The sequence below is a fragment of the Eurytemora carolleeae genome, unplaced genomic scaffold (genome assembly GCF_000591075.1).
Source record: "Eurytemora carolleeae unplaced genomic scaffold, Eaff_2.0 scaffold719, whole genome shotgun sequence".
In the NCBI taxonomy this organism is placed as follows: domain Eukaryota; kingdom Metazoa; phylum Arthropoda; class Copepoda; order Calanoida; family Temoridae; genus Eurytemora; species Eurytemora carolleeae.
The window spans coordinates 17,473-39,153 of NW_019396627.1; the positions used below are offsets into that span (position 1 = coordinate 17,473).

A 21,681-nucleotide genomic window follows, 5' to 3' on the forward strand; every position below is an offset into this window, starting at 1 on the left:
TTTGATATGCATAAAGCCATAGTTAAAACATTTTCATTTTTGGAGGTCATTTAGGTCATTAGAGGTCTTAAGAGGTCATTAGAAGGTCAAACACTGAATTTGTTGCCGCTACTGTATTCCCTGGGTTCTTAGATTTCGTTTGATATGCATAAAGCATAGTTGAAATATTTTCTATTTGTGAAGGTCATTAGAGTTCATTAAAATTCAATTTGATTTTTTTTAGGAATTTCGATCACTAACTAGACGTGCACCCAAAAAATTGGAAGATTTGAATCAAAAATGAAGGCAGGCCCCCCCCCCCCTACATCAAACTCCATCATCCCCTTTATTGAAATTTTTGGGTTAAAAGATTTTCTTTTCTTATCTACTTTAAGAGTGTATAAAAGAAAATGAATACACCACAGTCAATAGTGAAAAAAGATAGCATGATAGGTCTGTGTATCATTACTCATTTGACATATTGGAATTTTAATCATCAAATGAACTTATCAAATAATCACAAAAAATTTACTATTTGAATTTTTGCTTTATTTGTTTAACATTTGAAAAAACATTCTAGGAGAACTTTGNAAGTCTTCTGTAGCTTCTCCTATCTCATTGGAAGTTTCTTGGTCGAGGTCTTCCTCTGGATTCTCTTCAATCTTAATCTTTACTTCCTCCTGGAACATTTTCAATAATACAGTGAAACCCGTAATAACGAATACATCGGAAGAATTTATAAAATGTCGTCTTGACAATTTTTCAATGAGTTTTATTCTATATTTCGTAAATTTCAGTATTTGCGAAAATAAATAAATAGCTATGAATATGCGGGAACAGTTTTAAAGAGTTCCATATAATCATTTAATTAAAAAACTATATATCTGCAACATTCCATTATCAGAAAGTGAAGAATACGACATTTGATGAATTTTTTCGATGTATTCGTTATTAAGGGTATCACTGTAGAAAAAAATGAGAAACTTTTATTTTAGAGAATAAAACAATAATTTTAAGAGTTTTAATAATATGTATTTATAGAAAAATAAAAGCAATGCCTAGGTTTTTTATCCATATTTATTAGTTTCTGAATATAGCTTTGTTCTCAAACGAGTAGATTCATACCTGATCTAGAATTGTGAGTGAATCCTGAACAAATTCTTTGTCCAGAATTTGAATAACAAGATGAATGATGTCACAATCTTCGTCGTACTCCAACTGTATCGCAGACAGTACACGGGACTGTACATGCGCGGAGAGATTTGAACTTCGTAGAAGATTAAACGCCAGTAGAGAATTAGAATATTCTAGGCCAGCATCTAGCGCATCTTGAAGTCTAAATAATAAAAAAGACCCTGATTTAAAAATAAAAAACAGATTATCATTATTATAAAATATGTAAATCACATTTAAAAGAAATTGTAGTCATTATTTCAAGGTACCCTCTGTTTAAAAAGAGCATGACCGATTCACTATACCTTTAAATTCTATTTATCCCGAAGGGGGGGGGGGGGTCAATTAGCCCCACTGTCGATTTTTTTGCGAAAACTCAAAAAGTATTTCTGCTAGGAAGCTCAAATTTTCTGACTTTCCTAACTAATACATGCCCACTGCCTGAATCCTCAGACATACTGCCTAAATGCCTTATTTTACCTATACCTACTTCCAGTCATTGGATTTCAACATTTTATGACTTTTTAGAAAGCCTACAAATAACAAAAGCAACCAGATTGCACAATTTTTTCAAAGAAATTTTGCACAGACGCCTTCAAGGGGAATTTGCACATTTTCAGTTTTTCTTGAATACATATTTAGGTATTATAAATTTTGGAAATGTTTTTGCACATTTGAATTCGCTGGGCCAAGGGCTTTTCAAAAATAAATTGTTGCAATTTGAGCAATTTCTTTTAGCATATTTTTTGTTTAATGACTAGATTTCGCAATGAATTTTTGCATATTTGCCAGTTTTTTGAAGATTAATGAACAGAGTTCAAGGGCTTTCCAAAAACGTATAAAATGTTATAGATTTATATCACAAAAAAATATAGGAGGGGCAATTGGACCCCCCCCCCCCCAAGGGAACCAGTCATGAAACCAGACGTCAGAATAAATAGGGTTAATCCTTTATCTGATCAAGAAGGTAAAATTTATTGTCGGTTAATCGCTTAAAAGTGTTTAGTTTCGTCGAAATTCTCCATTGTCTTTAAGTTGCAGTAAACCAAACGTCGCTTTTTATAAGAAACCCAAATGTATATATCTTAATCATTAACAAAGAATTGCTAAGGGTACCGTTGTGAATCGGGCATGGCACTTTGAAGATGACGTTTTTTTGTAGTTTTCCTAGAAAAGGACTCCTAAGGACCGATATCTGTGTAAATGGATAACAGGGGAGGGGGGCCAAATTGCGATCGGCAGAAAATAAATCGCGGGGGGGGGGGGGGTGTTAGCGCGTATATTGGAAAAATTTCATTCTTTGCTAGAATGTTTCTTTAAATTAACAACATATGTAATTTAAAGAAAAGATATTGAGAAAAGCTATAAGACATATTCTCCAAGTAAAGAAACTTCTGATCAACAAAAGAATAGCAAATATAAAAATCAATGCAATCAAATTGTTTATCTTTTCTAAAACTCGCGAAAAATACTTTTATTTTCACCTATTATTCCACATTTCGATAAATTCAGAAAATTCTTCTTTTTCTGAATCAAAAGCAATATTCTCAAAATTATTGAATGCTGCCCAGCCAACGCCCACATCCAACATGATTCTGAAAAAATGTCAAATTCTTTCAAAAATTAACGAAAAACACTAAATATATTGAGATTTAGGACAGGTTACCCGTAGGACGCTTTCACAGCACCAGTTTCCCGGTTATTTGGTGTGTACACAATGCGTTATTATTATACAGCTGATTCAGAAATATTTTTTTGTCAAGACGACATTCTTGTTTAGTTCAGAATATCTTGGCTGTGGATTCTCATTTGAACTACTGCCGTTTGAACTATGGTACGTTTGAACTATTGTTCGTTTGAACTATTGTTCATTTGAACTACTGACATGACGTCATATCCTGTAGTTTAAATCAACGCATTTCTTGCAGCTCATTTGAACTATTTTTCTACCCCAATTCAGTTTTAAAATTTTTTTTATAATCTTCATAAAGTTATATTCATGACAATTAATTAGATAAACATTACACAGAATGAACATAAAAATAGTTCAAATGAAATAGTTCAAATGAACAAAAAAATAGTTCAAATGAACATGAAAATATAGTTCAAATGAACTATAGTTCAAATGAAAAAAAATAGTTCAAATGAAAAAAAAAATAGTTTAAATGGACTAAAAAATAGTTCTAATGGACAATAAAAAATTGGTTAGGTTAGGTTAGGTTATAGGTAAAAAATAGTTCAAATTAAACTATTTTTTTGTTCATTTGAACAATTTTTTTGTTCATTTGAACTATTTTTTTTTGTCCATTTAACTATTTTTATGTTCATTTGAATTATTTTTTTGTTCATTTGAACTATTTTTTAATCATTTGAACTATTTTTTTTCATTTGAACTATTTTTATGTTCATTTGAACTATTTTTTGTTTATTTCATTAATAATATTTTAATAGTTCAAATGAAAATAGTTCAAATGAACTAAAAAATAGTTCAAATGAACTAAAAAATAGTTCAAATGAGCAATATATTTACTCGTTTGAACTATTGTTCATTTAAACTACTCACGTGGTCCCACGTGCAGTAGTTGAAATGAACAACAGTTCAAATGAACAATAGTTCAAACGGCAGTAGTCCAAATGAGATAGCATCTATCTCACACATAGCGCGAATATTTTTTGGCCCCCCACCCCCCAAACATTTCTAGGGGGGGGGGTGGGGCAAGAAAAATGTGCATTAAAATCTTGCCCCCCCCCCTACATTTATTTCTGTATACGCCCTTGATTAAAAAACTACCTTATACCAATTCAGAAGGGGGACAATTTTTGTATTGTGGGGCATTCATTCGGTGTATGGCAAATCTGTGTGGGAAAAATCGTTTGTTTAGGGACAACTTTTATAAATTGTGGGGCATTCATTCGGTATATGGCAAATCTGAGTGGGGAAAATCGTTATTTTGAGGAAAATTTTTTACATTGTGGGCATTCATTCGGTATTATGGGCAAATCTGTGTGGGAAAAATCGTTAACTATATTTCAGGGGGCAATTTTTTAGTTTGAGGAAATCTTAAATCTTTATTTTATGTTAAACTTTTTTTGTTTAAGTGAATTTTTTTTAATCTTAAGGGTCAATTTTTGTTGGGGGAAAAACTTTTTTGTGCGTGACTTAAAAAATTAAGAGCCGTTTTTCTATAGGCCTGTACATTTTACATTTGGTTGTATTTATTAAACATTTGGGAATATAAAAATTAAATTTATGTGCAAATTAAAATTATTTGGTGGCATTCTGAAAATAGGGAGAAAATTTAGGTCTGGTGGGGGAATTCGAACAAAAATGTGTATCGAAATTTAGAGGCATTTTTTTAGAAAGAGGGCAAAAATAAGAAGAATCTGAGCTTATATTGAGAAATGTTATAGTTGAATTTGAGTTCACTTAAGAGTGTAGGTTAAAAAAAAAATTACTGTGGGGGCATATTATTTTTTTATTTTCAAGAAAATTAGCTATTTTTGGAACTATATGGCTCCCATATAGACCAGGGCAAGTGGAGGAGCTCAACCCTATTTTCATTGTATTTCAACCTACAGGTTGTTGTGCTTTGTCTGTTGGTTGATTGTTAATAATAATAATATGGAACCCTGTTAAGGACTTCTTAACAAGCCTTTTTAATGGGAGGGCCCCTCCCCTTAATCAGGCTAGTGAGGTGCCTTGCCCCCATATTGTCCTCCCTTAGTTGCACGCCTGCATCTGCAGATTCAGAATCTGAATCCAACTTCCTTAATTCTCAACATTTTGTTCTTTAAATTGTGTTAGGTTACCCTAGATTTAAAACTTTCATGTGAATTAAAATTAATTTTAACATTTAGAAGATAAATAATTAACACTATACATACATACAACGTGTCCCACGAAACATGACAGTTGATGAATAGTTTAAAATGCCTTCTTCCATAATTTGTCTAGTTGTTTCGATACCAAAGAAAATAATAAAAAATATTCAATGGCAGTCATACTAATTTCAAAGTAAAATAGAGTAAACGATTTTTTAACGAAATAAACGGCAAGAATTTTTTAACATCTTATTCAGTATAGATGAAAGAAGGCATTCAGAACTATTTACCAACCTGTGATGTTTCGTAGGACACCCTGTATATAACGCTTTATAAATACAAACATATATGAGAGCCTCTTTAAGATTTTTTGGCTCATCCTGTACCGTTCAATGCATGTACTTGTAAACGTTGCAGCCAGGGGGGGGGGGGGTAACTAATATATACGATTTCCACTTGCAGACTAATTTTTGATCATTTGAATAATTTAATAAAAATGTTGACAACTTCTGATCATGAAGTATAAAGAACCGTAACATGTTTAAATTTTTTCTTATTAATTATTTTAATCATTAAGGTTGAATAATTTAATAAAAATGTTAAATGTTTGTATATTTAGAGAAAATAACTACATCAAGTTATTTTTTAAACTTGCACTATTCAGTACGGAGTGTAGAATAAGGTGTGTACACTGGGTATAGTTCTGTGTACAGTGTACACTTTAAGTGTACTGTACATTGTACATCATAATGCTGTCGCAGAAGGAATATCGTCTTCTACGTTTACCAGGGGATTGGAGTATTGTTGTATCTCAGAAAAGTTCCGTGATCCTATAAATTGAAAAATTATTTAATATTTAAAAAAAAATTCCATTGAGAGCAATAGTGCACCAACATGGAGGGGGAACTAATTATGTTTTAGGGAAAAATTGATATTTTGTATATCAACCCTTTACATGAAGACTTAACAATTTTAGATATAAACTCACATATTACATTCAACGTTTCTCCGATCTAGTTTAGAGGGACAGTGTTTCCCTTGAATCCAACATACCCTTGGCTTATGTGGTAAGACCAAAGAAGGGGGGGGGGGGGGCTAAAATAAGTTTGTAATCCAATAAAATAAAAAAAAATATCAACTCACCTTATCGGACAGGGATTCAAAAGTTTCAAGCATTGTCTTACAACAAACTTCAGTAGTGATCTGTAAACAAAACAACACGTAAGAATCTCCAATATTAAGCACAGCGTATTTATTTTTACAAAAATTTAAAATACCTCAAAATATTTGTAATTTTCTATTGTTATATCTCTGAAAATGTGTTAATAGCATTTCTGCAAAATTACAAGCTCAACTACAGGGACTGCAGTTACAAATACAAAATTCTTTTTTGATTTAAAGATCGAGTGAAGCTTTACTATTTAGCTGTTATTGAATATTGAACTTACCAAGGCATTAGGACCTCCCATATCAGTGAGAACCCAGCCAGGATGCATTGCAAGGATTAGTACTCCAGTATCCTTCAAATCCTGGGACATACTTTTCATACTCATATTCAGAGCAGACTTAGAACATCTAGAAACATATTTAGAGCAGGCTTAGAACATCTAGAAACATATTCAGAACAGACTTAGAACATCTAGAAACATATTCAGAGCAGACTTAGAACATCTAGAAACATATTTAGTGACATTCCTTGCGAAAATTTCAATGCCCGATTCACAACGGTATCATTAAAATTTTTTTCTGATCAATAACAAAAATGATATTGTCGTTTTTCCAGATTTAAGTGTTTAATTCTGATAATTGATATGTGATTTTATGCAGTAAAAATGCAAAAGTCACGTTTGATTCAGAACACCTAGAAACATATTTAGTGCATTCTTAGAACATATAGAAAGATATTTAGAGCAGACTTAGAACATATAGAAACAAATTTAAGGCAGAAACATCTAGAAACATATTTAGAACAGGCTTAGAACATATAGAAACATATTTAGGACAGATTTAGAACATCTAGAAACATATTTAGACAAACCTATACGCGTATAGTCCACCACCAGTGTTCTCAGCGATACTCGCAACAGCAGTCGACATCTGTACAACACCAGCCTTAGACAAACTCCGTCCTATTCAAGTAATCAATCAAATTAAATATAAATTAAAAAATCAAATAAAAAATCTTTTTGAAAGTGTTATTAAAAGTCTTATCAAGAAACAATATCAAAAATCATATCAAAAATCATAAAAAATCATATCAAAAAATCTTATCAAAAAATCATAAAAAAATCAAAATATCAAAATTATTTACATCAATATTATTAATATCAAAATTTATAAGATCACAAATCAAATCAAATCAAATCAAATCAAATCAAATCCAAAATGCTGAGAGAATTCTACTCTTGGATTTCTACAGCAAAGACTAGTTTTACTATGCTAACACAGTGAACATTAGAAAAATAAAGTTTGGACATCGCCTAGAATTGATTTATGCATTCTCCTAGCTAAAGGTTACTAAAAAATCACATAAAAATCAGAAAAACTGAACTTTTCCGGACTCATGATCCTTATTATTTTTGTTACCTGTCTCCCCGCTCGCTTTTCCAGCCTTCTCGATAAGCGGGAACATTTCCTGGAATGAAATAATTTCATTTTTGTTTTTGAAGTAATTTTCACTAAATATATATGTATTCAAGTATTGGGTTGTCTGCTGATCTTTTTGCTTTCAATTAAAATTAAAAAGACAACAAATTTTCAATTTTTTGGGAGATTTTTGCGATTGATATTATCTCTGTAATTGAACGGAGAAATATTATTTGCAGCCTGCAGGTAAACCAGATGCTGAAAGAAGTGCCCTGTATTTTGTTTATCTTTACTGTCGGTTGGAATCTATCTTTAAACCAAAACTAGATGCTAAGAGAAGGGCCCTGTGTTTAGTGTCTGTTGGAATCTATCTTCAAACCAAAACTAGATGCTAAATGAAGGGCCCTGTGTTTAGTGTCTGTTAGAATCTATCTTTAAACCCAAACTAGATGCTAAGAGAAGGGCCCTGTGTTTACTGTCTGTTGGAATCTATCTTCAAACCAAAACTAGATGCTAAAAGAAGGGCCCTGTGTTTTGTTTATCTTTACTGTCTGTTGGAATCTATCTTCAAACCAAAAACAGTTCAGGCCCAAAATGTGTAACATCACATGACCTCAGGGAAGGTTTATGTTAGGGTCTAAAAGTTTCTCTCCAAAAAATGTTTATTTTGTGAAAGATTTAAAATTCCCCAGCACTATGCCAAGCGTTAATATCTAATAGTTTCTTAAATGGCTCCGAATTTAAATGTACAGCTAGGTATGAAATCCAAGCCCATGCAGAAGCTAAAATTGAATGGATAAAAGATACCTTGGTGAAGAAAAGAGGAGCCACACAGTTGACCTCAAAGGCTTGACGCATGTCCTCCGGCGTGACAGAGGCTAGATCCCGGTTGGTCGGCAAAAGGCCGGCATTGTTGATCAGGAGGTTTAATCCAGCCTCTCCTACAACCTCTTCAACCTCAAAATTAATAATAAACATTTCAGCTTTGTGTGTTATTTAGTATTATCATTAAAATATGCCAGGAACATCATATCTTTGTTTCTATTCTCTTTTGTTGTCCCTGTTATTACAATTTGTTCGATATTTTTACCCCAACAATTGTAAAGGATCTGTTATTCAACGTCTTTTTAAAGACCATGAGAACAAGAAAAATATTTCTTTTCTTTAGATAAAGAAGGAAGTACATACTAGAGAGAAGAGAGAAGGCAAGCAGCCCTCATTCCGCCGTTCACTCAAAAACATAGAGTTGCGGCAGCGCGCTCACCCGTAGCGCTTCCTAGCCGCACCACTTCCGCAAAATGATTTTATTTAAAAAATGCGACTTTCTCCTAAAATATAATATTTTGGAAATGTCAGCTGATGTTGATCTTCTCTAATGTCAGCTGATGTTGATCTTCTCTAATGTCAGCTGATGTTGATCTTCTCTAATGTCAGCTGATGTTGATCTTCTCTAATGTCAGCTGATGTTGATCTTCTCTAATGTCAGCTGATGTTGATCTTCTCTAATGTCTCGCAACAAATCACAGTTTTTAAAAACAAATCAACAACTTTGTCCCAGTGAGCGAGAATGTTTGCTTATGCTAGCAAAAAAATATGATAAATATGATTAATATGTTTAGGTTATAATGGTTGACGTTTTTAAATTCTAAAATTAACGCTGCATTTCTCTTTAGTATAGCATTCAAAAGTAAAGACATTTTGCAGGCCGATATAGGGGTGCGGCTTGGAAGCATTGCCGCAACTTTGTTTGTGAGTATATTGCGGGATGGAGAATATAATTTCTCCTATATAGGACACAAAAACTAGTTTAAGGTTCACAATTTTCACCTGTTTTACAATTGAATGGTAAGAAGGGATATCAGTGATATCCATTTTCAGGAGATAGACGTTCTTATTCTCATCCCCAAGCTTTTTCAGCTCATCTAATCATTTTTCAACTTATTTATTGATAATTTTTTAGATAATCTAAACATTTTCATTCTTATCCCCTAGCTTTTCCAGTTCATCTAAACATTATCATTCTTATCCCCTAGCTTTTCCAGTTCATCTCAACATTATCATTCTTATCCCCTAGCTTTTCCAGTTCATCTAAACATTTTCATTCTTATCCTCTAGCTTTTCCAGTTCATCTAAACATTTTCATTCTTATCCCCTAGCTTTTCCAGTTCATTTAAACATTTTCATTCTTATCCCCTAGCTTTTCCAGTTCATCTAAACATTTTCATTCTTATCCCCTAGCTTTTCCAGTTCATCTAAACATTTTCATTCTTATTCCCTAGCTTTTCCAGTTCATCTAAACATTTTCATTCTTATCCTCTAGCTTTTCCAGTTCATCTAAACATTTTCATTCTTATTCCCTAGCTTTTTCAGTTCATCCAGACATTTGTATTGTTATCCCCTAGCTTTTTCAGTTCATCTAAACATTATCATTCTTATCCCCTAGCTTTTCCAGTTCATCTAATTCTTATTCCCTAGCTTTTTCAGTTCATCCAGACATTTGTATTGTTATCCCCTAGCTTTTTCAGTTCATCTAAACATTATCATTCTTATCCCCTAGCTTTTCCAGTTCATCTAAACATTATCATTCTTATCCCCTAGCTTTTCCAGTTCATCTAAACATTATCATTCTTATCCTCTAGCTTTACATTTCCATTCTTATCCCAAAGCTTTTCAGTTCATCTAACATTTTCATTCTTATCCTCTAGCTTTTCCAGTTCATAGATAGATTTTCAGTCTTATCCCAAAGCTTTTTCAGTTTATCTGAACGTTATCATTCTTATCCCCTAGCTTTTCAAGTTTATCTGAACATTTTCATTCTTATCCCTTAGCTTTTTCAGTTCATCTAAACATTTTCTTTCTTATCCCCTAGCTTTTTCAGTTCCTCTTGACATTTGTATTCTTATTCCATAGCTTTTTCAGTTCATCTAAACATTATCATTCTTATCCCCTAGCTTTTCCAGTTCATCTGAACATTATCATTCTTATCCCCTAGCTTTTCCAGTTCATCTAAAAATTATCATTCTTATCCCCTAGCTTTTCCAGTTCATCTAAACATTATCATTCTTATCCCTTAGCTTTTCCAGTTCATCTAACCTTTTCATTCTTATCCCCTAGCTTTTCCAGGTCATCTAAACATTATCATTCCTATCCCTTAGCTTTTCCAGTTCATCTTAACATTATCATTCTTATCCCTAAGCTTTTCCAGTTCATCTAAACCTTTTCATTCTTATCCCCTAGCTTTTCCAGTTCATCTAAACATTATCATTCCTATCCCTTAGCTTTTCCAGTTCATCTAAACATTATCATTCCTATCCCTTAGCTTTACCAGTTTATTTTGAATTATAAATGTCATAAATGTATACTTTCTACCCATATACCTGACATAGTTCTAAAGGTGGCAAAGATGTGCTGTGGTGGAGAGCCTAACGCGAGAAACTGCTTAACTGGACAACCCAACCATGTCGGTATTATTTACGAAAAATTTATTTGAATCAAAAATAAGTATTATCCTAAAAATAACTTTCTTAAATTAAATAATTTTGGCAAATTTCTTATAAAAATTTTCAAGTTTTAGAAAATTGTACGAGGACATGAATTATGTTCCTAGTTCTAAGCCGATTCCTCTAAAAAATAGAAGGTTAAATTCCATTATTAAGGCTGAATTATTTTACGAAAAAGGATTTTTTATAGTTATTCCTGGAAACATATCTTTAAACAATTCCGACCTAAAAGGTTTTTATGAACCTCTGGCCCTAAAGGGTACTAACCTGTTACAACCGGTTATCAGAACAGATTTTGGGCTCATTTTTAGAGTGAAAGAATCTGAAAATATAAAAATAAAATCAAAATTTGTCTCACTTGTTAATTCAAAGTGCATGATTATTCCATTTATTTCTTAACAAATTCACTTGGCGTAATCACAAATGTTTTTTATTTACAAATTTCAACATTAAAATTTGGATTTAAAGGGAGTGACCGGCAATGCATGTAGTTGAACTGACAATGATGTATTTGAGAAATTTTTTAGGAATCATTTGAGACCTATGAGACGTTTTTACGGTGCATAATTTGTTCAGCAAGAGCACATACTTGATTTTTAAAATCCTCATAGATTGTTAATTTTTTAAAGATGATTTAGAGAGTCGGTTTTTATAAAATTATTTAATAACGACCACGAAAAATGAAGTCAAAATTCTACAGTAAGCTTAATAGTTGTTTAGGAAAATGTTAAGAAAATAAGAATTAACTATTATCATCGAAAATAAGTAATCTTGTCCAGTTATTGGTTTCTGTAATGTCTGAATGCTCATAAACATTTTTTGCAGATTTTCTGGACTTTTTATTGAAAAGACGACATTGGAAGAATTTGAAGAAATCTGCGAACAAATTCATAAAGAATTAAGAATTCAATATAATGACGTCCTGGATCTCATAAAATCACATACTCAGATCCAACTTCGCTTTAGTTTAGGCTTTATTCCTAACTTTATATTTTTCTGATGTTTCCTGCCGTCTTAAAGAAAAGTTGAAAAATATTTTTCGAACAGCGTCTAATTCTTAATTTTCATTTTTCATTTTGTAAAACTCATTAAACCTTATTTCAAATATGAGTAGATTAATTCTATGCAAAATTCTGTGATCATACTTATGTATAACTCCCGCCGTGTATCGCTTAGAACCAATAAAGACTTGAATAATAATATAATGACGAAAAAGAAAGAATTGATTCTAAAATTAATTTATTGAGAAAATTTCGATTGAGAAATATGTTCTTAAACATCTAATAAGTTTAGATTTTTTAGATTTTAATTTTAAAAAAATCGATTCACATAGCGTAACAACACAAATGGATGATTTTGAACGTCGACTTTGCGCTCAAATTCAGTAATTATACATCATTAAAACGTTTTTTATGTCCCAAATAAATCCTAAAAAAATTCTCCACAATACTACATTCTCCGTTCAATTACCATGTACATTGCCGGTCACTTCCTTTAAGATGATACCATTTAAACCTTTGACTGAGCAGAAATATCATTGTTGCTGAGATAAAGGTTAAAACGGTATCACTGTAAATCGGATATGCAACTCTAAGGTCACCGTCCTCAGTCTTGTCACTAAAAAATGTTTTGACAGTCCCTGAGGCCCTTTAAAAGATACAAGAAAAAATACGTATTTAACATTATGGAAAGTAATCTGTGTTTTACTGATTAGATATTTAATTAACAGTATACATGTTTACATTCGTAACTAGACATATTCTGATGTGAGATCTACCAAGGAATTGGTTTGTTTTCATAATGCAGGAACGCTCCATGATCCTTAATTATTCAAGTTTTGATATATTTTATAAAATCATATAGATACTTAACCATGAAACAGTGGAATGAGAAAAAGACATTAAATCAATATTAATCATGTTTGATGCCGTTATAGATTAAATAGTTTAATTTTAACCGTATCAATGCAAAATTGCTGTATTTCATGTTTAATGGACTATTTTACATCATACTAAATCTAAAAGTCGTCTTCATGTTTTACAGTTTTCTGGTTCTTGCTGTATTTGATGCTATTTTCTCTTTTTCGTATAATTAAATTGTTTATAATTTAGTCTAGCGACAACAGGTCGCTAACTAAGAATTTTGTTGGTTTAAAAATGAAATGCATTTATTTAATAAATATTTTTCAATCAATAAATCCACCTTGTCTGAAACCTCAGCAAATGTTTTCAGTAAGGACTTACAGGACTCCTCAGTAGACATCTAAAATTAATTGAGTTAAAAATATTTTTGGGGAGAAATTTCGGTGCCTGTCTGATCTACCATGGGACTCTTTCATCCTTTTAAGAATAAAAATGATTCTAATTTTCCTTGATTATCTTTTAGAAAATTCGTCACACCGAGAAACATTTCATTTATTGTTTATCTGATAAAGAGTGAAGGGTTCCGAATCCGTTGCGAAACATACATGTAACACCCGGGGCGGACTACAAGGGGGGCCTGGGCCCATGGGCCCCACCCTGAGATAATGGTTTAGTCCGCCCGTGGTAACATCTCAAATTGAAAATAACATGAATTGAGGTCGCGTGATTAATTTTTCGATCTAAATCAAATCAAATCAAAAGTAACATGTTAAAGTTCCATTACCCCGGTTATTATCCCGATCCCTCCAACCAGTAAGTTATTTCTTTCGTTGCTAAATCATTTAGTAGATCATTGATTAAAGACAAAAAGCCCAGTTCAACATTCAGATTATTATATTTAAAGTGTTCCCAGTCGTCTTAAGTCTCATACTTTGTGGGTAACCCTGTATATGCTTCCTTTATAAAATTACCTGGCCATTAGGACCTCCCATATCTGTTCTAACCCAGCCAGGATGAACTGCAAGGATAAGTACTCCAGTATCCTTCAAATCCTGGGACATACTTTTCATACTCATATTCAGGGCAGACTTAGAACATCTAGACAAATACAGTGATAACAAGGAAACCGGTGCTTAGGATACATTTAGTTTTCATGCAGAGGCAGATCCGAATCCTGGATCCGCACTGGAAAAAATGAATCCGGAGTTGGATCAAGGTAATGAACATTTCTCGAAAATTTACTAATTTTTTAACAAAGCAGAATTGACAATTTTTTTCTTCTTTTTTTTCGCTTAATTTTATGCTAAAACTTAATGAGCCACTCTGGGATCAGTTTTTGGTTGCTATTTTGCCCCGTGGATCCTGATCCGCGGGTATTTTTGCGGTTCCGGATCCGGGAAGCCAAAATCTTGCGGATCCAACGGATCCGGATCCTAAGCTCTGCAGGAGACCATGAAATACTGGTCGGTAAAGACATCAGAAAGAATTTTGAAATTTTAAATTACTCTAACTGTAATATGTCATTGGCAAGTGCTAGGGCACATTTTAAGAATGCTTTAGTTTAACTTTAACATAAAAGAATCGAAATTACATAATGCATCGAAAGAAAGGTAAGGGGAATTGTTTTTATCCTGCGTAAAAAATGTTCAATTTAAAATGTTCAAACTTTCAAGCATTACAGATTTCATGCATTTAAAAGTACAACATTTAAGCATCATCTATTTAAAAAAAATGTTATGCTTTTTTTTAAAAGGAAAAAAATAAAACCAATCTTATTAAAAGAAGTCACTGAGATCCGAAATCGTCGATACTAACTGACTATTAAAATATTTATAGAATTTTTGCGAGAAAAACCGGATTTTTATAGAATTTTTGCGAGAAAAACTGGATTTTGTCATGTTCGACAGCTATATATACAAGAAATTTATATTAAATAAAAAATATACACAGTTTTCAAGAGAAAGAATGTGACATGTTTTAGCGATGTTATGTAAGCAATTTAGAGACCAAAAAGTTAACTTTTAAACCAAAATTCCGATTTTTTTATTATTATTATTATTATTAACTAACAACCTACAATGAAACATCGATCTCCAGGGTCGAGCTCCAGCCACTTACCCGTGTCCGCTTGGGTCTCATGGATCCTATCGGGTTTGATTTTTTTATGTTTGCCAGATATATAAGGACTAGGATGCCTAGAAATGCTTTGAATAGCATTTTGAACAGTATACACACGTCTGTTCTAGAGTAATTAAAGTTATTCAAAAACACTTAAACAACTAGTGTGGCAGAGTTATGATCGTCTTTTGATCTTCCAGCGATCTACTGCTCAAAGGGATATAAACCCTTTCTGTATATATTCAGTTATTATTAGAATGATGCTAAGTTTGTAGTTATAAATAGACCAAGCCTCGCCAAAAATCCGGGACTAGCTTCTACCTGACGCTATCCCTTATCTCAGAGTAGCGTGGTGAGAGGGGCGTTGACCCGCCGAGCCAAGGAGGCTAGGGATGGATCCCCGGCGGGAGATGGCGGGTCCAAAGAATGCTTGCTGATGAGGCAGTGGGAGTGGAGTAAAGCTGTGTTCAATCTACTTTGATCCTATTTGATCGTATAGTATTCGTTTGTATATATATAAGTTAATAAATTAAATTCCGTACTCTCGAAATATCATTAGTATTGGTTTCAGTCCAAAATATATATCCTTAAGTTGCTTTTATCATATACAACACTAGGTTGTTAATTTTTCAAACCAAGTTTAGATATGAATAATGATAATAAAGTCAACTATTAAACCTGTACGGGTATATTCCACCAGTAGTTTCTGTGACACTGGCTAACACTGTAGAGATTTGAACCACACCTCCCTTTCTCAAACTCATGCCTAGAAAATATTTTGGTTACAGTGATAACAAAAATGGGTGTAATTTTTGTAAAAAACCTTTTTCTGAACTTCCCTTTACAGCTCTCTCAATTAAAGGAAACATTGCCTGTAACAGTAAAGTTCTTTATTATTTTAACATCACAACATTTTTTTAAATTTTTAAAAATTAAAAAAAAAATACATAATTATTTGAGTTTCGAGAGGAAAAAAATGTTTATTAAAAAAATTTGGATTTTTATTTAAATATAAATTTTATTTTCTTATAATTACAACGTTTTAATAGCAGGATCATAACTTTACCATAAAAAAATAATTATAGTTCTGAAAGGGAAACCAAAAAGAATAGTAACAAGCTAATTAAAAACCTAAGTTTTATTTCACTGACTTAGCAAAAATTATTGATTTTTTAAGGAAATAAAAATTTTTCTTAGGGTAACAAGTATTACAAAAGTTCAAGAACACATTTTCTTAGGATTTCCCCTGTCTCTTCAATAGAGGGCATGGACGATGATTTGAGGGGCCTGGGGGGAGGAATAATTTCGTTAAAACCAAAATTCTCACCCCGGAAAATAACTTGCCTTAGTGAAGAAGAACGGCGCTATACAGTTGACCTCGAAAGCCTGTCTCATGAACTCCGGCGTTGTGGACGCATACTCCCGAGGCCCAGGTAGGAGGCCGGCATTGTTGATTAAAAGGTTTAATCCAGCCTCTCCTACAACCTCGTCAACCTCGATAGTTTGAGGATAAATACAAAACCCTTCCCAGAACTGAAGAAGTTTTATTTTAACCAACCTCATAATAGATTTTGAGCTTTAAATTCGTTCTATTTGAATCATAAAATGCAACCGTATCAAACTTTTAATTTTTGATCCCCCCCCCCCCCCCCCCTTTCCTTTCCACTGTAATAATTTGTGGAACCTCAAAAATAATGAACCCAACTATTACAATTGCAAAAACTTAAAAATTATGCGCGATAAAATAAAAAATCTTTATTTGGGTACATATGCAATATGCATAATCTTTGACATTTCCGTCATCTATTCATGGTTAAAAAAACATGATCTTGACAATTTTACAAAAACGTTTATCAATTCCTTTGAATAAGAAATGAACTGAATATACCTGTTTTACAATTGCCGGATAAGACGGAATATCCGTGACATCCATTTTAATCAGATGAACATTCTTGTTCTCGTCACCCAGCTTCTTCAATTCATCTAATATTAGTGGTGCTAGGGTGTATATTTTCTTCAAAAATCAATATCCCACCCGAAAGTTGGTTATGTTTTTTTAAGGGTTAAATTCTTGGAATTGGAGAAAATAATTAATTTTCTCGGTAAAAAGTAAACTTGTCTTTTCATTTCCAAATTTTCATTTGTCCCTCCTGAGCTGAAAACTTTAGAATGGGATATCCTTAATCCCGACCGGTTAATTAATCTGGAGATTAATAACAAGAGGAGAAAAAGCATGATTTCATCTGGAGATTAAGAAAAAGAGGAGATCAAGCATTAATCTCGATATGCACCATTCTAAAGTTTTCAGCTCAGATCATCCAAAATCATTTTCCATTATAACCATTATGACCATTATAACTATTATAACCATTATACCCCCCCACGCCTTCGGACAAAGATTATAAAATGATTTTCAGAAATTTAGACTTCCCGAAAAATTAATTTTTCCTCTTAAAATAAAATATTTAAGGCCCCTTACAAATTATGATTTAACTCTAAAATAAAAATTTTAAGACGAAAATGGTTATTTTAGATTTGATTTTACACTCAATATAAGATTTTAAATTTGATTTTACACTCAATACAATATTTTAGATTTGATTTTACACTCTGTATAATATTTTAGATTTGATTTTACACTCAATATAATATTTTAAATTTGATTTTACACTTAATATAATATTTTAGATTTGATTTTACACTCAATATAATATTTCAGATTTGATTTTACACTCTGTATAATATTTTAGATTTGATTTTACACTTAATATAAATTGAATATGTGTGTAAAAGTGACCTGAAAGGGTTCTGTAAGTTGCAAATATATGACGGGGAGCAGATTCAGAAACAATGAACTGACGAACTAAATTAAAATAAAGTCTATCAAGGAGAAAAAGACGACTTTAAGACTCAAGTTTGGACTTTCTATGGTCCGTCAGAAATCAATTGAGCAGTGAAGACCCATTTACACTTAATAATTTATTTACAAAAGTTACTGGTAAAAATATTTGATTAATAACAACATCAGAAACACTTGACTTTTACTTTACTGTCAAAAGTTTTCTTGTTCTCACTGTACTACTGGGAACAGAAGGTTTAAGTTTGTTAGTTTTCAAGTCTAGTAAAATAGATATTATGTTAGACACTAAAATATTAACAGGAAAAACAGTTTAAATATTTTAGAGAAAGGGTTTTAGACCCGCCGCCCCCCTTAACGTTCATAAAAAATGAAATTAGTATTATTTCAGGGTCTGACACTCTCTGAACCGAGCACTGCGGCTAGGACAGACGTAAGGGGGCCGAGCGCTGCGACCACATGTTCAAAATTTCGTGTACATTTTTTGATGAAGGAGGGGGGAGACCAAAAATCCTTCTCAAGGAAATTTCCAAAAATTATGATGTTTATTAAATAAATTATTTTTCTTACCCAACTCTAATCCGATACCCCTGAAAAGACATAAATTGAACTTAGGCGTAAAGATTGGAAAGTGAAAGGGGGGGGGGATAAATTTGATAATTTTGAATCATACTTCTAATCTTGCAATTGATTTGCCTATAATACAAAATATAAATCAAAACATGAAAGAAAACATGTTTCTCTTTGATAAAATAACAAAATAATAGTTGCGGTTTCAGGTGTTACATCGGCCATGTTAATTCTTAAATTCTTTCTGATTTATAAAAAGTATCACCTGTTGCAACCAGTGATAAAAACTGACGAAGGACTCATTTTGAATAATCTGAAAGTGATTATATAAAAAAACTATATACTTCCATAAAAATAAGCGATAATCATTTCTTGATAATAAGTTTTAAATAGGTAATATTTAATCGTTACGAAAGATTTACATCAATTACTTTACTGGAAGAGGTCAAAGTGTACAAATAAATGTGTACTCCTTTGCACACAGGGCTAAATATAAGTATATATAATTTTAAAAAAATAATTTAAAGAATATATTTTCGTGAAATATTTGTATTAAATCTTTAATTTATTTATCAACCAGAAAAGGAGATTAAGGTCTTTTATAAATCAATTTTTATTAGAAATTTATCAAATAATTACAAATTTATTTTTCGTAAGGTTTTTGACCTAAATTTAGTTCAGCTGTTTACTAAAAATTATCTTACGGCGCCCAAAGTAATATCTATCTCCATTTAAAAGATATTTTCAAAAAACCTCCAGCTAGCAAAATAGCCGATTTCGGCTATATACCTAGAGGCCGTTCCTTCTATAAACTACATTGGTCGACAACTTGACGTCTCCTATTTTGGTCGTGAAATGTACGGAGAAATATCTATCTATCAGATAAGAACTTAGCATGAGACATCTAGAGGCCAACATATCGTCCCCCAAAGTACGTGAAATACACGACTACTTTCTATGGAGAGAATGGGCTCAGGCGTGCAACTATAGGGGGGGGGGGGGCAAAAAGTCCACCCTGTTTTGCAATTTAGCGATTTTCGAATCCTGACCCTGAGCAAATTTAAGAGCTCTGATCGTAAAACAAAAAAATGATAATTGAACATTAGTTCATTGAGCTTATAGTTCAATCAGAGGAATGCTTCAAAAACAAGCAGAAAAGAATGGATCAATAAAAATTTGGTCTCCTGGAAAATTATTGACCAAAGTTATTGGAATGCAATGTTTAACAAATTACAGTTTAAGCTAATTTTTTTCTTTTGTGGGTTAAGGGGAGGGGGCTGCTGAAAAATGAAAAAATGGAACTACTTAATGATAAAGTAAATTATTGCTTGAATAAAGGTGAAGATTTTGTCCTAAAATCTATTCTGAATGAGGTTGAATCTGCAAAATTCTAGTCCAGTTCATAGCAGATGAAGCAACAGCTTATACATGGGATATCTTTCATTCTGCATTCGTTATGTAAACGTAAATGTAGGTTGTTGCAACTGTAGATTATGAGGTTTTTATCACCCCCCTAAATTTTTTTTCGTGGGACACCCTGTATTTGATTACCATCCCATGAACTTTGGCATTGACAAACAAAAGCCCAAGTGACCCACTGTAGTTCCTATATAGTCCCGATAAACCGTAGGTTGAATAATAAATCTCTGTCGTCTTCTTTGATGGAGGTTGCGTGAGAAAGGATATGACGTAGTCGACCTTAAAACCGGTTTCTGAAACTACCATTTCCGGAACAATGGAACCGCATGCTGGATTCACGCATTTCGTAATGTGAAGAAATTCGGTTAGATGGATACGTACTACGTCCCTACTTCGTAATTTGAGTTATCAGAATGAATTGTTTGTGATATTTCGCCTTGATTTGACATTACTGTAGTGATATTTCTTTAATTATAGTTGTGTTAAAGCCGGAAATGGCATGTTTTTCGATGATAACTACAGAATTCTTAGCTTATTAAAGCATTTTTTACTGACATTAATGCTTTACTTCTCAAAGTTTTTCCATTTTTAACGATAATAAAAAGTAATATTTATTGCACCAAAATTGCGGTAAAATTATAATATATGTTGCACCATATTGTGGAAAAATTATAATATCTATTGCACCATATTGTGAGAAGTGAAGATAAATGGTGAAGTGATAAATAAAATTTGTTTCAGAAGAGAAAATGGCCAAGAGGACCAAGAAGGTTGGAATCACCGGTAAATACGGAACTAGGTAATAGAATCAATGTTCAATTCAAAGTTTTATATAACTTAATGATTTAAGTCTGCGGTTGTGAGGAAAACGTTAATTTTTAATGATTACAATTTAGATTCAAAGCGAATTGAATAAGTTTTAAACATTAATTAAAACTTCAGGACATGCTTAAGCAAAATTATTCCGACTTTTTATTTGTAGTCCAGTAATTTTCTAGAGAACATGGACCATTTGGCCGTAGCGCCCGGCCCCCAAGCCTATCCTAGCTGGGTAACATCGTAAATTATAACGATTCAAAATATTTAATTCAATTTCAGAACGTGCATAATTGTCAAACTATCAGCCCCCGTGATCGGCGCAAAATTGGTTTGTTCAATTTTTCATATCTGATTTAAATCTCTTGAGGGTTATCACGTTCAAATTTTAACTTAGGTGAAACCTCAAATGAAAAGAGGGTTGTCGGAAACACCTGTACTTCTGAAATCATTTTTTCCTAAGATTATTTTTCATTTACTAGCAGTTAATCTCGTTAGATATGTCGCTCCTGTTTAATCCTGGTGTTGATCTAAATATATCAATTCTTAAATCAAGACGTTCATTTTGAAGATATATAGGGTCTGGACTAGAGAATGCTTGTTTTACCCCCTCCCCCCCCCCACACGGGAATATAAAAATTCATGACTGCTTTAATAGAAATAATGTACAAACATTTTGTTTGTCTTGTTTTAATGTTGAAAATTATCAGGTATGGTGCTTCTCTCCGTAAGACCGTGAAGAAGATGGAAATCTCCCAGCACAGCAAGTACGTCTGTACCTTCTGCGGCAAGGAGAACATGAAGAGAAAGGAATGTTGATATTTTTATTAATTTTGGAATAATTTTACGCGAATTGAATTTTATATATTACAGAAAAGCTATTCTCTGTCGACTCATCGTTTTGTGAATAGTTCTAAGCACTCCCCTCCGATTTTTTTCTCTTAGTTAAATAAGTGATGGGTTTTCTATCTGAATTGAT

General features: G+C 32.4%; 4 protein-coding genes across 4 annotated transcripts in view; 1 reads left to right on the forward strand and 3 right to left on the reverse strand.

The window, feature by feature from the left end:
• Nucleotides 1-2,989, reverse strand: part of LOC111706536 (zinc finger protein 721) — a gene marked incomplete in the record, with an annotated part of 10,775 nt that extends 7,786 nt beyond the window's left edge. Inside the window, 3 exon segments of the mRNA XM_023479432.1 lie at nt 581-659; nt 1,105-1,315; nt 2,637-2,989. Coding sequence (XP_023335200.1) covers nt 581-659; nt 1,105-1,315; nt 2,637-2,743 — 397 coding nt within the window.
• Nucleotides 2,990-5,565: 2,576 nt separating this feature from the next.
• On the reverse strand, nt 5,566-11,646 carry LOC111706544 (C-factor). The gene is made up of 10 exons (XM_023479439.1): nt 11,328-11,646; nt 11,164-11,183; nt 10,938-11,003; nt 9,388-9,482; nt 8,368-8,517; nt 7,561-7,609; nt 7,013-7,103; nt 6,423-6,549; nt 6,118-6,177; nt 5,566-5,804 (listed from the first exon to the last, which is right to left on the reverse strand). Exons 1-10 carry the CDS (start codon nt 11,435-11,437, stop codon nt 5,757-5,759), a joined length of 816 nt encoding a protein of 271 aa, XP_023335207.1. The 5' UTR covers nt 11,438-11,646; the 3' UTR covers nt 5,566-5,756.
• Nucleotides 11,647-12,567: 921 nt separating this feature from the next.
• On the reverse strand, nt 12,568-18,798 carry LOC111706545 (C-factor). Its single transcript, XM_023479440.1, has 10 exons — nt 18,733-18,798; nt 18,468-18,487; nt 17,838-17,903; nt 16,929-17,023; nt 16,385-16,534; nt 15,864-15,912; nt 15,719-15,806; nt 13,894-14,020; nt 13,263-13,322; nt 12,568-12,881 (listed from the first exon to the last, which is right to left on the reverse strand). Exons 1-10 carry the CDS (start codon nt 18,768-18,770, stop codon nt 12,834-12,836), a joined length of 741 nt encoding a protein of 246 aa, XP_023335208.1. The 5' UTR covers nt 18,771-18,798; the 3' UTR covers nt 12,568-12,833.
• A 1,782-nt stretch (nt 18,799-20,580) lies between these two features.
• LOC111706533 (60S ribosomal protein L37a) overlaps nt 20,581-21,681 on the forward strand; it is a 2,212-nt gene continuing 1,111 nt past the window's right edge. Inside the window, exons 1-2 of the mRNA XM_023479429.1 lie at nt 20,581-20,685; nt 21,413-21,512. Of these exons, the coding sequence (XP_023335197.1) occupies nt 20,636-20,685; nt 21,413-21,512 (150 nt within the window). The 5' untranslated portion in view covers nt 20,581-20,635. The remainder of the gene's footprint in view (nt 20,686-21,412; nt 21,513-21,681) is intronic.

Excerpts from the sequence above, each read along its gene's own strand:
- LOC111706544 (XM_023479439.1), bottom strand. The coding sequence starts at position 11,437 with ATGCACTTTGAATTAACAAGTGAGACAAATTTTGATTTTATTTTTATA. Across the intron at positions 11,004-11,163 it reads AGGAATCGGCTTAGAACTAG|TTAAGCAGTTTCTCGCGTTA; the intron begins GAACATAATTCA and ends TGGGTTGTCCAG. Across the intron at positions 6,550-7,012 it reads GGTGGACTATACGCGTATAG|ATGTTCTAAGTCTGCTCTGA; the intron begins GTTTGTCTAAAT and ends ATATGTTTCTAG.
- LOC111706545 (XM_023479440.1), bottom strand. The coding sequence starts at position 18,770 with ATGAGTCCTTCGTCAGTTTTTATCACTGGTTGCAACAG. Across the intron at positions 15,913-16,384 it reads CGCCGTTCTTCTTCACTAAG|GCAATGTTTCCTTTAATTGA; the intron begins GCAAGTTATTTT and ends TTACTGTTACAG. Across the intron at positions 15,807-15,863 it reads AAAGGGAAGTTCAGAAAAAG|GCATGAGTTTGAGAAAGGGA; the intron begins GTTTTTTACAAA and ends AATATTTTCTAG.